Below are 14,343 nucleotides of genomic sequence, written 5' to 3' on the forward strand. Positions count from 1 at the left end.
GTGCGCTTTATTTCCTCTCTAATGGATCTTGTTCACCACACGCTTCTAACCAGCAGTGCATCTCTCTGCCCAAGCTTAAAGGATTCTTTAGAAAATAAAGTTTCCTTGCACGCGGTTTTGTGACAAGACTAAAACTATGCAGACATTGTAAAGTACAAGCTTGTACTGGACACCATATGATATTTTCATTGCATGTAAGTTTAAATTACATAGAGGACAAGGAAGCTTTGGTCTTCCTGAAAGTTATTTTCTCCTACATAGAGTTCTGCCCAAAAGAATGGCTCTTCCCTAGCCAAAATAATACTCTGTCACTGATCTATGGAGCAGATTTGCTCAGTGTACATCTATGATAGTTCCAGTAAGTTCCAACTTACTGCCAACTGAAGCTAGAATCCAAGAGCCAAGCTGTGATCCTCCTGGCTCATAAATCACCAGCAGAAAAGAATCTGCCATTAGAATTTAGACTTGAATTTAGTCAGAATTCCACTGAAGGAAATGGGGGAGGCACAGTAAGCACAGGCATCTTTTCTGTAATGTTTGGGTTAGGGCCTTGTTAATATTTGATGCATGGACCAAAAAAGAATTCAGATCATGCTGATAGTTAAATTCCAGCAGTCATATTTACTGCACGTCACCTTTAACTATAAAGTACTTGGGTTGAGCTCAAAAAAAAAATCCTCCATTGCACAAGATGACCTTATTAAAGAAAGCACATACACATTTGCTTGCTGCAAACAACAACAGTGTCTGGACAGCAAACAGCAGTGAGCTCACAAGGTTACGTGAAGCTCGCTACCGTTAATGACATAGCCTTTCTTGGGAGGTAAGAAATCTCTCTGCTAACATACAAAAGGATAGGGGTGTCAATAGGTAAAGAGTTACCCAGTAAGCATCACCCTTAACTGGCAGGCCAGGAGGGAGGCAGATGGCAGAGCTGGCTGCTCCAGCTGGGCTGGAATGGTCCCCAGCCTATGATCCTGTTTAATCAATTAACGCATTAAACTTGGTGTTTAATTGGTTAACTGATTAAACAGGATTTTAAATCTCTACTAGGAACTGAAATTACTCAATCTATGGGCATAGGTTTGAAATGTTGAGTTTATTTATGCTGGTGGACCAGTATTATTCGTAATTTGCTAAATATTTAAGGTACAGGGTGGCAATTATTCAAAGTCCTAGTACGGGGGAGGGTGTCAGAAATTTTAGTCTAGGGGGTTGCCAGCACAAAAAGGTTGAGGAATGCTGCTGTGTAGGGTAATGGGGTACCACAGGCAGACACCAATGAGGGTACAGCACTATGGATGGAAGCAGTTCAGAGGATATGAACACAGAAAGAACAAAGAGTTATTTAAGGATATAGCATACTGCTCTCAGTTACATACAGAGGGTCTTCCACCCCATGGGTGCCCAAACCAACAAGCTGCAGTCATTCCCATTCTTCCTTTCTGGCCTCATGACTAAGTACCCACAGTGGAACAGCTTCAGCAACTGACTGAGGGAGCTCCACATGACCGATTGAGGGAGCTCCTCATCAGACTATCCCATAGCTCCGTGGTTAGAGCACTCTCCTGAGAGGTGGGAGGCTCCTGTTTAAAGCTATTCTCCCTGACAGGGCAGCAAGGAAAAATGAACTTGCTCCCTCCCCTAGTTGAGTGCTCTAAGCACTGGGCTAAAAGTCTAGGCGGGCATGGCCTGCACCACCACCTGCTGTTTTGTGAGGAACAAGGCTCACTCAGTCTCAAGAAAACTACCACTGCCCCCGCTTCCTCCTGGTTTGTGTGGAAAGAGGGAGGGGCACACAACCCAGTCACACAAGAAACTATTTAGCACCTAAGCCACAGACTCCAGGAATAGGGGTTGCTATTTGTGGATCACTAGCAGACAGGCATTTCCCTGCAGCCCAGATTTAGGCAAGGGAAAGAGGAGGGCAGTAAAAAGACAATTCTCAGTGTCTCCAGTCAACTAGCTGAGGCAGCTCTCCGCTTAGCATGCTGGCTTTTGTGAATCCCATCCTGAGACTCCTCTCTCTCCCCAGGCAATCAGTCTAGGCACTTAATTCTGACTTTAGAGCAGTGTTGGGAGTTTTCTAGGGCTCTAAACATTTGGCATTGCAATGCAGCATCTCTCAAAGCCTAAGTCCTTTTGTGGATCCAAGCCCATGAGATAGAACGGGGGAAGAGAGTGATGTTGGACAGTAACTTGTGGTCAGAAAAGGGGAATTCACGGGGAGAGGGGTCAGAAAAACAACACTCTTTACAAGACCCAAGCCAGGAAAGCAAATGAAATGATGACTAGCAGAGTCAGTCTAAAAATGGAGCCTGGGCCAGTTAAATTGGAGTAACTAAGGAACCAGGAGATGGATTAACGTGGAAATTGAAATTACCCAGGATAAGGCAGTATGACGAGAGAGAGAGAAATTATAGCCAATTTAAAAGGATGAGTTGCAAGAATAAAGTAAAACTGTGAGATGGGAACAGACCTCAAAGGAGGCACAGACAGAAAAATGGAAAGTTTCTTACATTTCTTACCTGATAATTTCCTTTTTGATAGCTGTGCTAGTCATACTCCTTTCTTGCTTGCTGCCAGATCATTCCAAAACTGTAAAAACTCTTAGGCAATAATTAGTAACAATAACTTCAGTGCTAACTAATCAGCTATGTACAGTAAATCACTACCTGTGCAGCCACCATCCAAATAAATTCCTGACCCAGGCTGTGAAGCTACGCAGAGAGGGAAGAATTGTGGCAGATGCTGCTAGTAGAAAGGAAAAGCTCTGGTAAGAACTTTTCTAGTCTGCAGCCTAGGGTCTTTCTGAAAGAGCATGAGCTTTCACCCCAGAGATCTGCATATTCAGTGAGCAGTACACAGGAGCCTAGAGGGATAGAAAAGAAACAAATAGAAAAGAACTGCTCTTTTGATTTGCTCAAATTGCAAGGTTATTGTGAAACACCACCACCATCTTCCTTTTAAATGAGGCTTTTGCAGCAAGTCCACCTTATAGTGCCTGTCAGATGTGTAAGCCGGTGAATATGCAGATTTCTGGGGTGGAAGCTCATGCTCTTTCAGCTCACAAGGTTGCCATGTATGCCTTAACAATAGAGTCTGTGCCAATAAGGGACAGCATGGCCATTCAAACCCTTGGCATTGCAAGATGAAGGGGAACAGAGAGCCCAACTCCTTGTGACCTGTATGCTTGATGTAAGTCTTAAGTGCTATTCCAACATTTGGGGTGTGCCGCAGCCATGGGCAGAATGAAGTCAGAATCTCAGTGGACTGGGTGGCTAGAGCAAGGGTGGGCAACCTTTTTTGGGGGGGCAGAGGCCACTGACCCAGAGAAAAATCAGTCAGGAGCCAAACATAAGTGAGAAGCAAAAATCAAACAAAAGGAAACAAAAACACCTCACCCCACCCCAACTCACTGGATCCCCAAAAGCACCCTATATACACAAACAAAAAAACCCCAGACCAAAGCAAAGCAAAATGCACTGACTGAGCTCCCAGCAAGCTCGGGATGTCCTCTGGCAGCAGGGTGAGCTGCGCTCATGCTCCAGTCCTGTGGGTGAGGGAGGTGCCAAGGCTTGGAGACTTGCTATGGTAAGCCAGACCAGATCCAGCCTGTGTGCTGTAAGTTTCCCATCTCTGGGTTAGAGCTTTCAGCACCAGTGGTAGGTCCCACCTGGGGAAGATCCATCTATCAATCTTGCCAGTCTGATTGCACCGAGAAATTTGGATACCCGAGGGTTTTTGCCAATGAATCTGAGAATACTATGATTAGTACATTAGCACAGAGTGCCATTGTTCATCACAAACCAAGGCAGGATCAGAGACATCTCACTCCAAGCAAGGATTACACCCCTGGAAAATGAGCTGCCTGTTGACCATGAAGTAGGCTTTCCTTTTTAAAAGTATGAAAAACTGGTTTGAACAGTGATCACCTCGTTGTCTCATCACTTTTATAGTCTGGGGGCAGAAGGATCTTTTGGAAAGAAGTCTTCTGCTACAGGTGTGACCCTTTCACTGGTGAAGATGCTGCTACACCATTTTGGTTTAATCGGATGTCCTCATTTGGATCTTATGATAACCTCAAAAGACGCAGCGATGGAAAACATGAATGACAGTAATGCTCACAAGGAGAGAGATTAAATATGTTCCCTGGAAGGCCACTAACACACTTTGAGAAGTTTTGTAAGTTGCTGGTAGCGTGGGGTTTTGTTTTGCATAGACGATACTTCTAACCTCAGGCCATTTGCAGGTGCGAGGCACAGATGTAAAATGGTTACACATAATGCTAACACTACATTTAACTGTTTAACCATGGGGGTTGTGCTAGAGCCACCCCCTCCACAGGCAGGGACTGTTCCAGCCCAGCTGCTTCTGACCCCACCCCATCCATGCAGATGGCCAGGTGGGGCTGGAGCAGAGTTAGAGTCAGCTGTCTGTCTGTCTGCCTGGTGCCGAAAGGGAGCAGAAAAGCGTGGCAGGGACGTGCTGCAGTGGAGTTGAACACAAAATTTAACCACTCAAAATAATGACTCTAGAGGAAAAGGACGGGTGCAAAGCAATCCAGCATTTAACTGCTGCCACAGACAGAAGATCTTGTGTCACCCAGGAAAAGGGGGTGTGGTTACCACAGGCTGTGCTGCAGCTTACAGCAGAGAGGAATAGCCCATTTATATCAGAGTTGTGGGAGACACTGGGCATCAGAAAAAGGAACTGAAAATGGCAGAGAGAAAACGAAGCCAGACTGGAGCAAGCGCTCATGTCCCATTGACTAGTGGGGAGCACTTTACTTTACTGTACAATTGCAAAGTTAATGCAAAGTAGACACAACAAATGGGGAAGAAGAGAGACATACACAGCTTCAAATGTATCTGAGAAGCATTTCTTATTCTGCATCTGTTTCCCACTTCTCAAGCTGTCTTTGGTGAGAAATCTGAAGACTGAAGCAACATATGTAAACAAATGAAAAGTCATCACAATCAGTTTAATGAAGTGCACAGAATAGCGATTGATCATGTCAATAAAAATAAAACAATTAATTTTACATCAAGTGTGCTTTATTTCCTCCACAGGTATTCTGTTAAATAAAGCACCATATATATACTGCCAGGCCACAGCTAAAGAGGATTCTTTACAGAATCAAATTTCTTGTGGTTGTTTAGTATACAAGTAAACTTAATTTTGATAATAAGAACCACAGCGATCTGAGGCAATCTGCCTCTATTATAAGGTACAAAACTGGCACAGAGGACACCATATTATACACAGTAAAAATGCCATAAGTTTAAATTACATCATACAGGGCAAGGAGGCCCTGTTCTCCCATACAGCCATATTAAATGAAAGCCACTACAGTGAACTCTTAATTACATAAAACATATCCATTATCTGATTGCCCTTTAAGAAAAGTACGGTAGATGCAAAAAATGTTTTAATCTGGAGTTCTGCCTGACCAAGAATTAAGCATATAAATCTATCTTGCCATTCAAGCAGAGAGCACTGGACAAACTGAAGCACAAAACAGAAATAAGCAAAACTTATACAAACAGCATTTTTTGAAAAAAAGACTTAAAAGCAGACATGCTCCATCTAATGTCAAGAAGCAGCTTGGTTTCCTTTGCCAGATATCCTTGTGACCACATGAATCGTAGACTCAATGGTCCTACACAGGATGTCTAAAATGTCATGCTGCTGCATGTGACTAAAAAGTCCTCTGGAATGGCCACAACTAATTGATAAACTAGTTTCAGGGTCCTGGGATGGTAAGGCTTGACCATCGCAGCTTCTTAGATCTGCTAGGTCAGATAAAACTGCTGAAATTGATGTGGAGGGGAACTCTGAGTCATCCTCAACGGGACCGGGATCCTTGGAACTCTGCAGATCTTTAAATTCCTTGCAATCTTCAAATTTACCATTGCCTGACTGCTCTTCTGGGTGTTGTGACCTGTTAGTTAACATGTCCTCTGAGAAGGAAGATGGAACTTCCATTCTGTACTCTTTGACAGAACTATTTTCAGGGGAAGGAGGATCTTGCTCCGTGCCAGGATCAATGATTGAAGAGTCTCTTGTCTCATTATCTGAAGTGCTTGTTGGAGTCAATGCCTCCCTTGGTTCAGTTTTCATATCACTGATGCAGCTGTCGACCGTGTGCTCCTCATCACTGCTAACCCGTCTTCTTTTTACAGGAGTAGCTCCTTCATCATCTGTAACACCAACAGAGTTTGCACTGAAGTACATTTATCAGATTAGTTTTATATTTACATTCAAGTCTTGAGGTCTTTTATTTCATATTTTTCACTATCATAAACTCATTTGTATGTAGGCAAACAGCACTCACTAGAGATCTCCTCAGAGGCTCATCAGACTGGAGAGATTCATTAACTGTAATTGCCTGCTTAACATTTTACCTCCTTAGATTGTGTTGCACCAGGGGTTGGAATCAGCAAATACGAAGCTCTGGTGATAAGTAATAATGTAAGTTCTTTACAGCAAGGACTGTCTTTTTGTTCAGTGTTTGTACATCACTTAGAGTAATTGGGCGCTGGTCCATGAGGAGGGCTCCTAGGCTCCACCATAGCACAAATAATAAATACAGATAACCACAACAAAAATCTTTTTTTAAACAAATTTCACTGACCAGCCTCTGCTCAGATTTGTACAAAGGTTTCCTCTTTGTAATTTTTCTGGCCCAAGGAAGAGAACCTTGTCCCACTGAGGTCAATGGTAACATTCCTTTTGATTTCTATACCACCAGGATGTCACCCCCACAAGGTTTGGCTTGACAACGCATAATATTATGACGTGTATAGTACTATTCATTTGGATGACACAGTACAGCAAATAAAACCAGCGCTCCTTACCCAAGAAGCTTACAGTCTAGTTTACACAAGACAACAGTGAAAGATGGAAGTGAGAAATATCACACAAAGGAAACTGAGAGGTGAGATCCATATGCCATCACCTTATGGGGTTATTTATTGCGTCACATATATATTGTGTCCGTTCCTGTTAGTTTGTCTCATTTCAGTATACAAATTAGTCAAAGTAAGGATTGTGCTTTTTCCTCTTCTTTTTATGGCACAAGAGTGGAATCAATACTAGAAGGCGAGCCCAAGAAGGTGGGTGTTGAGAGGAGGCTCTATAGTTAGGAAGTTATTTTAGACATGAGGATGACCGGGGAGAACGACACAAAAAAGGACCCACAGACAATGGAGAGGGCATAGCAAAGCAGAGGGAGGAGGGAGTGGTGCGGGATGGCACAAGCTATGCACAGAGTAGTAGTATGCAGAGCTTAGAAAGTGAGGACAAGGGTTTAATTTCACGTTGCAAATGTGAAAGCAGGGTCAGGGATGCAGTGAGCAAGAAAAGCGATTTTAGGAGAAGTATTTTGGGTTATCTAGAGAGTGCAAGTCAACACTCGGGTACACAAGCAGGAGGTGGTTGCTGCAGCTGCACTGGTAGAATGCCATGCTATAGACCAGAATCCTGGTAGCATAGTTCCCTATAAGGTGCACCCCTGCATGGCCATGCACAACAAAAATCTCCACCCACCTCTTTTGTAGAGCCGCAGAGCAACACTCACTTTCCTGCTGGAAGACGAGTGGCGCGACAGGCAGCAGGGACTGGGTGACGGGGGCTGCTCTGGTGGCCGGGGCCATGTGATGGTGGGACTGCATCAGTGGCCGGGGCTGGAGCTGTGGTCAGGGTCACAAAGTGGATTCCCAAATGCTCCCTGGGTGGGCTCCCACGTGGTGGCTGCGCAAAGCTGGAGCCGGGCTGTGATGTGGCTGCTCCTGGGGCTCACTGCATCTCTCTTCCTCTCTCCCCCACCACCCCCGCACCTCTCTTTTACCCTCCAGAGCCCCCTGTCCCTCCAACCCTCTGCTCCACACCCAGCACCTCACTCCCTGCAAGCCCTGGGCGCTGGCAGCAGCTTCCCTCTGCCCCAGGCGGAGACTCAAAGCAGCACCACAAGAAGCAGCCTGGGGCAGTCCCTGCCCTGCACATAGTCTGCCCCAGGAACAGAATTCCCTGTGGGGGGAACAAGTCTCCCCTTCTCCCCATAAGGTGACGGGGTGGGAGAATTTCTTGGGGAGCAGAGCCACTGGTGGTTGCCACAGTGGCACACATTGGAACAAGTGCACGTGACCTCACTGCTGGAGCACAAGACAAAACCTGCTCCGCTCAGGGATGGAAAATCTGAAAGGGAACATTGCTTGGTAGTAGAGACTGAGCTGGAACTGTAGAGAGGAAGAACTGGTAGGATATAGCAACAGCAGGGCTAAGGAAGGTAAAGGAGAGGGAGTTGAAGATCACAGCAAGTTACAAAAGGCAAACCTTTAGTTTTTCTTTCTTTGGCTTCTTGCTCTTGTAATGAGTTCCTCTGTTGCTGACATGCCCTGCATTTGTTTAGTAGTTCTTGCAAAGTTGGAATGAGGGCTGAATTCAGCTGCTTAGGGGTGTGCACTGAAAGCAACAAAGCAAGTGCTCGAAGGTCCTAAAAAATCATAACCAAACATGATTAGTGAAATTTTCTCTCTCTCTCTCTCACACACACACACACACACCCACCCCCAACTGAAATAGGTTGATCTGTGTACTAAGTAAAGACCTTCCCAGATGTTCTGAATCCTGTTCTGCTTCTAACACCATAGATGCCTAAACTTTGTTTACACTATCGAAATTTCCCAAAACTTTCCCACTAGTATTAGCAATGTCTTTAATGTAGACAAAGACCTATTGCAGAAGAGCTGGCAATACTAAGTGTACACAAAAGAATTAACCCTCTTGGTTAGGATTTCTTAGGGTATGTCTACACTACCCCGCTAGTTCGAACTAGCGGGGTTAATGTAGTCATCCGCAGTTGCAAATGAAGCCCGGGATTTGAATTTCCCGGGCTTCATTTGCATGAAACCGGCCAGCGCCATTTTTAAATGCCGGCTAGTTCGAACCCCGTGCCGCGCGGCTACACGCGGCACGGGGTTCGAACTAGCCGGCATTTAAAAATGGCGCTGGCCGGCTTCATTTGCAACTGCGGATGACTACATTACCCCCTCTAGTTCGAATTAGCGGGGTAGTGTAGACATACCCTTCATGCTTAATTTCAATGTATTTTACATTAGATCTGAACAATGAATAAAACGTAACATGGTTGCCAACCGAACCATGAAACACTCAGCAACAGTTTTGGAAGCGTTTTGTTCTTCAGATGTGGTAATGAATAGGGAGAATTATCAAAATGTAGAATTACCAGAGTACATCTGTCAGCCCCCAACTATTTCATACCACAGCTGTTATCTAAGCTCTGGGAATAGATGAGTTTGCATGTGCACTGATTTCCTGTGTGAATAGTATTCTCTGGAAGTTGAGAATACTGAAAAGGTTGCCTTACTTTTAGTCTCAAGACCAGTGGTGTCCAACCAGTTCTGAAGTGAACTAGCCACGTTATTCAAGCCAACTAGCCACACTAAACCGGTCAAATAGCCACATGTGGCTAGTGTTTTGGACACCATGGCTCTAGATCATTCATTAAGTATGGCTCCAAAAGATCCTGTCACTGGGGAGACACTGTAAGATAGCACAGTAGATGTTGGCCTGTAAACATTATTCTGTTATGTACACTTTAGCAAATCTCTGATTAAGTCACTGATACTGTATCTAGACCAACTGAAGTATGATCTTTTTTTGATGGTGCTTTTTTTTTAAATCCATGAAGAACAAATAAAAAATGAAGAAAAATTAAAAGAAAAAGGATTTTTTTTTTCGTGTAGAAGCAATTTCACTTAGACCAAAAGAAACAGAATCTTACTGATTACTAAATATTCAAAAGATGGGTGAGTTTTTTCTGCATGGAAGTTACCTAAGAAGAAAGGAATATTAAATAACAAGATACCAATCCAGATCCAATGCACTTGTAACTAGCGTGAAAGGTGGGTATGAAGGGGCAAGGAGAACTCCCTTGCACACATTTGTATGTTTTATCATTTGTTCAGAAAGGATAAGACACAAAGGGTACCTGAACCACCATACCTATATGACAATGAGACGTTTACTACACAGAAGCCATCAAACTCTGCAAATGCCTGAAATTTAGTCTGTAGCTGTATCACACAGGTGCATACTGCCATTTATTCTAGAACTTTAAGCCAGTTCTTAACTGTGATGACATGGTGCACCTTTAGATCTAGAAAATGAATTGCATTGCTTGGAACCTCTGCTCCGGCCTTTAAAGAGTCCAGGACTGCCCTCAATGAATTCTGTTCTTTGAACAGGAGACAGGATGGATTTCCTTGTACTGGTCAGTAGCTCCAGCATGTGAGAAGTAAACTGAATAGTGGCTATGCTGAAGAAAAGCTGAGCTCTCTTATCAGCTAGTCATCATCCATGTAAAGAAATAAACAGTAGTGCCACTACTACAGCCATGCATTTTGTGAAAATGGTAATGGAGTTTGTTGAGTGTGAACCTGAGAAATTTTTGGAGGCACTAGTAGTGAATAGCCACATGAAAATAAATACATTTTATGCTAAGAGCAGCATACCATTCCCAGGCATCTAAGGAAAGGATAACAGATGCCAGAGTGACCATGCAGAATTTCATCTTCTTCGGGTATTAAACTGCCTTAGCTCTAACGTAGGCTTGAGACCCCGCCATACCCTTTGCCTTCAAGACAGGAAGTTATGGGAATAAAATTCCTTGTCTCTAAACGACATGGGAACTTCCTCTATGGCCCTCAAAAGAGGAAACTGGACCTTTTGAAGTATCATGCTCTCATGAGAGTGGCCCCTGAAGAGAGACAAGGAAGGGAGACATGGAGGGTGCACTGCAGTTCCACTGTGTTTAAGATCCACCGATCCATCATGATGTGGGTCTATGTACTCAGGAAGAGGGATAGGTATCTGGCAAAAATAGGGGACAGGAAAGATGGCACTGTGGGAAGTGGTACATGGATATCAACTACCAGGTGAAAATGACTATTCTGAAACACCAGATAGCATAGAACTACTAGCAGCTGCAGAGAAGGTAGCCTCTTAAGACTCCTGCCCTTTTCTTGGACAGGTTCTGGAAACATGGCAAGAATGGCTCTCTCTTTGTTATTAATATAAAGGTCCTCAGAGACTTAAGGGTCGCCCTTGAGATTATGCAGACTCTTATTCACTTTATTAATAAAAAAGCCAAGGGTCTTCAAATGGCAGGTACTGAATTATTTGTTGCAACTCCTGGGGAAGGCTTGATGTCTGCAGCCAAGATGACTGCTGCAACATAATGGCCACTAATCTGCTTTCCTGCACCAAAGCAGAGAATTCCTGCATTGTATAATCAGGAATCTTGTTTTTGAATATCAGGATATTATCCTATAGGCTGGAATCATATCACCCTAGCAAAGCTTGCTTGTTCATAACCCTGAGCTGTCAAATTCCTGTGGTTTAAAGTTTTCTGCTGAACAAATCCAGATTCTTCACTTCCTTTTCTTTAGTAGTAGAGGCTTGATGTCCTTGCCTCACACCTCTTCATGGTGGCCACAACCACCAAGGAGCATGGAGGAATGTGGTTTTAAAAGTTCCTGAATCTCTGTGAAGGGACAGAATAGTTTCCCTGCCTTTTATGCCATGGGAGACATGGAAAAATCGGTTTGTCATAAATTTTGGATAGGCTCCAGGATAGCCTCATTAATAAAGAGTGCTACCCAAGAGGATAAGGCCAAGGCTAAAATGCCCACAAGCCCAGGTGATGTTTCTTGTACCTCTTGTGTTGGGACATCCTCAGCTGTAGCCACCCACCTCAATAAGTCCAGATGAGCTCTAAAATCATCAAGAGAGGAGAGAGTCAATAATTACTGTTTCATCAGGTGACAAAGAGGAGGCGGCTAAGGGCTGCTGAAGAGATTCCTCCAGTTCTGTGACCTGATCTTGATACTGGGGGAACAGATGATGGTGATCTTGTAAATACTCTTCATCTTCTGGGTGCTGAGGTGAAGAAAGGGAATGGAGAGATACTGGATTGTGAACAGAAATCCCAAGAGGTCTCGGAGGGCCACCAGTATGGAGGTGGGACACAATTTTGAGAAGGCCACTGACTCCTAAAGTGCTGGGATGGACAAGCAACTCCTCTGGAGCTGTGGGGCAAGCTTACACTGGGACACAATGGGTCTGACTTCTGAGTCCTATGAGAAATCCATTTCCACGGATCACGGGGGAGATAAACATGTCGGTATTGGGGAGTGGGGCTAAGAGCCTGGATAAGGGGGAAACCAATGAAATTATCACTGACTTGCCTTTAGATGCAATTCTACACAGAGGATTTGGGGTTTGGACTACAGAAGCATGTGGTTTCAAAATCAGTTCCTTATGAGGCTCCTGAATCACAGGAGAAGCTGGTACTAACAAGCTGAATAACTCCCTGGCTGCCTCAAACATCAATAACATGGGAAGGCGTTTTAAGCTTGCAGAACTGAGGGGTATGTTGATACTTTGGAGATTGATCTAAGTGGATCCTTCTTGGTTTCTGAAGTCAGCTGTCCCTGCTGGCTCACAGACTGTTCCTGGGCATATGACTTTTTAGGGCACCCTTACCAGTTCTGGTGAATACTTGGTGCTTTCCTATTGGAAGATCTGGGACTGAATCCTTCAGAGAATTACACAATCTCCTATTAGACATCAGCAATACAGACCTGGCTTATGAGTTCATAAGAACAGGAGGAGCACTCCTGACCGGCTTGGACATGCTGGTACCCGCTCTGAGCAGGTGGATACTGAGAGTGGACGAAGTGCAGAATCCATGAGCAGATACCTGAGCAGCTTTATTCTTTTTTGAATGATTTTTAAACAAATGTGATATTTGTCACTCAAATGCATCTCTCTCAAACACTGAAGGCAGCTGGGAGAAAGGTCATATTACATAAATGACAGGCCTTGAAGCCAGGAGAATGGGAGCCAGTTTGGTACCAATCCTAGTTTCCAACCAGGTACTCGTAACTCCACATTAATAAGACAATCATAGATATAAGTTTACAATATTATTTACAGAATTACTTTATAAGACTAAAGGAGGAAAGATATGAAAAAAAGAAAGATTGTAGTTCGAACAACAAATCATGACTGGCAGTAGGAAGGAAATGAGAGAGGTTGAAAGCAGTGCTGCCTCCATACCAACATGCCATAGTAGAGATACCCAGTGGGAATTCATACTGCATTAACAGGTTCAGCTAAGGAAAAATCTCTGACAACTGTACATGAGACATGTAATCGCCCACAATGGAATGGACATGGGGAATCACTTTAAGAACTTGTTTTACTGGGAGGAAGCAGTCTAGGAAGAACAGCCCTGGAATTCTTGGAACTAGATTTGGAGAATTCATCTTTTTTGGTTGACAAAATATGCGAAGAGAATTAACAGAACAAGATCTCCCTAAGCATCTTTAATGTTTTCCTATATTTTTCAATCTTTGGGGCAAGAAATAATCAGAGGTGTTTGGATGGAGGGCAGAGAGGATAACTCTTTTTCCATACAATCACAGGTGGCCCTCAGGATCTTGACTCCATTCACAGAAAAGGTCACTCACTGGAGTGACAAAAGTCCACCCAAATGATGCAGAGAAAGAGCACAAAGGGAAACAAGAAGTAGGTAGCAGAGACCTAAAAAAAGACCTATAAAAAGAATCAGAATGGCATTCCAGAGCTATGTCTGATCTCCTTTGCAGAGCAGAGACGTCTAGCAGGGAACTGGTGAGCAGGGTTCAATCTTATGGACATTTCCAGCTGGCTCTGATTACCTGGCAAAGAGGACCCTGCCCATGCATATAATCTCAGTTACTATGCCGACTCTCTAAGGCAAATCCTCACACTGGACGCAAACTGCTGAAGCTCTGCCATAGAAAGTAAATGTGTTTTTAAAAGGTTTTGTTGTTTCAATGGCTTTGGAAAGTCTTACCCCATTTAATGTAGAACTTGCTTTAGAAATTTCAACTCGCTGGCTGCTGAAATCAGATTCTAGACTTTGATATTGATTTATTAGATTTGAAACCAGAGTATTGATTAAATTGGCACAGTTTGCTTCAGAAAACACCTGCCCCTGGACCTGGAAGAGAACACATTTATTTTAAAGCTATAAAGAAACTCCAATTATGCAAAGTAATAGTCTAAAGTAACGTGATGTATAATTCTGCACTTCCATGAATACGAACACTTAAAATACCACATACCTTTAGAAGAAAGTGTGTCAAGAATGTGTACACAATATTGTTATTAAGAAAGGTCCTTTCATCCATTAGAATACATTTAATATACTCTGCAAAAACTGGATCTTCACAAAGGAGCTTAACACAGTTCTTTGACATGGCAGACTAA

The 14,343-nt window shown here is 43.6% G+C and overlaps 1 protein-coding gene across 4 annotated transcripts in view; it reads right to left on the reverse strand.

Annotated features, from left to right (window-relative positions):
- Window positions 1–4,963: 4,963 nt before the first annotated feature.
- Window positions 4,964–14,343, reverse strand: part of USP34 (ubiquitin specific peptidase 34) — a 247,534-nt gene continuing 238,154 nt past the window's right edge. For all 4 annotated transcript variants that reach the window (XM_075925544.2, XM_075925543.2, XM_075925542.2 and 1 more), the window contains 4 exons: window positions 14,199–14,339; window positions 13,928–14,074; window positions 8,338–8,497; window positions 4,964–6,203 (listed from right to left, as the gene is read on the reverse strand). In XM_075925544.2, coding sequence (XP_075781659.2) covers window positions 5,596–6,203; window positions 8,338–8,497; window positions 13,928–14,074; window positions 14,199–14,339 — 1,056 coding nt within the window. In that variant the 3' untranslated portion in view covers window positions 4,964–5,595. The remainder of the gene's footprint in view (window positions 6,204–8,337; window positions 8,498–13,927; window positions 14,075–14,198; window positions 14,340–14,343) is intronic.

This window comes from Pelodiscus sinensis, chromosome 3, assembly GCF_052426305.1.
Source record: "Pelodiscus sinensis isolate ZL-2025 chromosome 3, ASM5242630v1, whole genome shotgun sequence".
Classification (NCBI taxonomy): Eukaryota; Metazoa; Chordata; order Testudines; family Trionychidae; genus Pelodiscus; species Pelodiscus sinensis.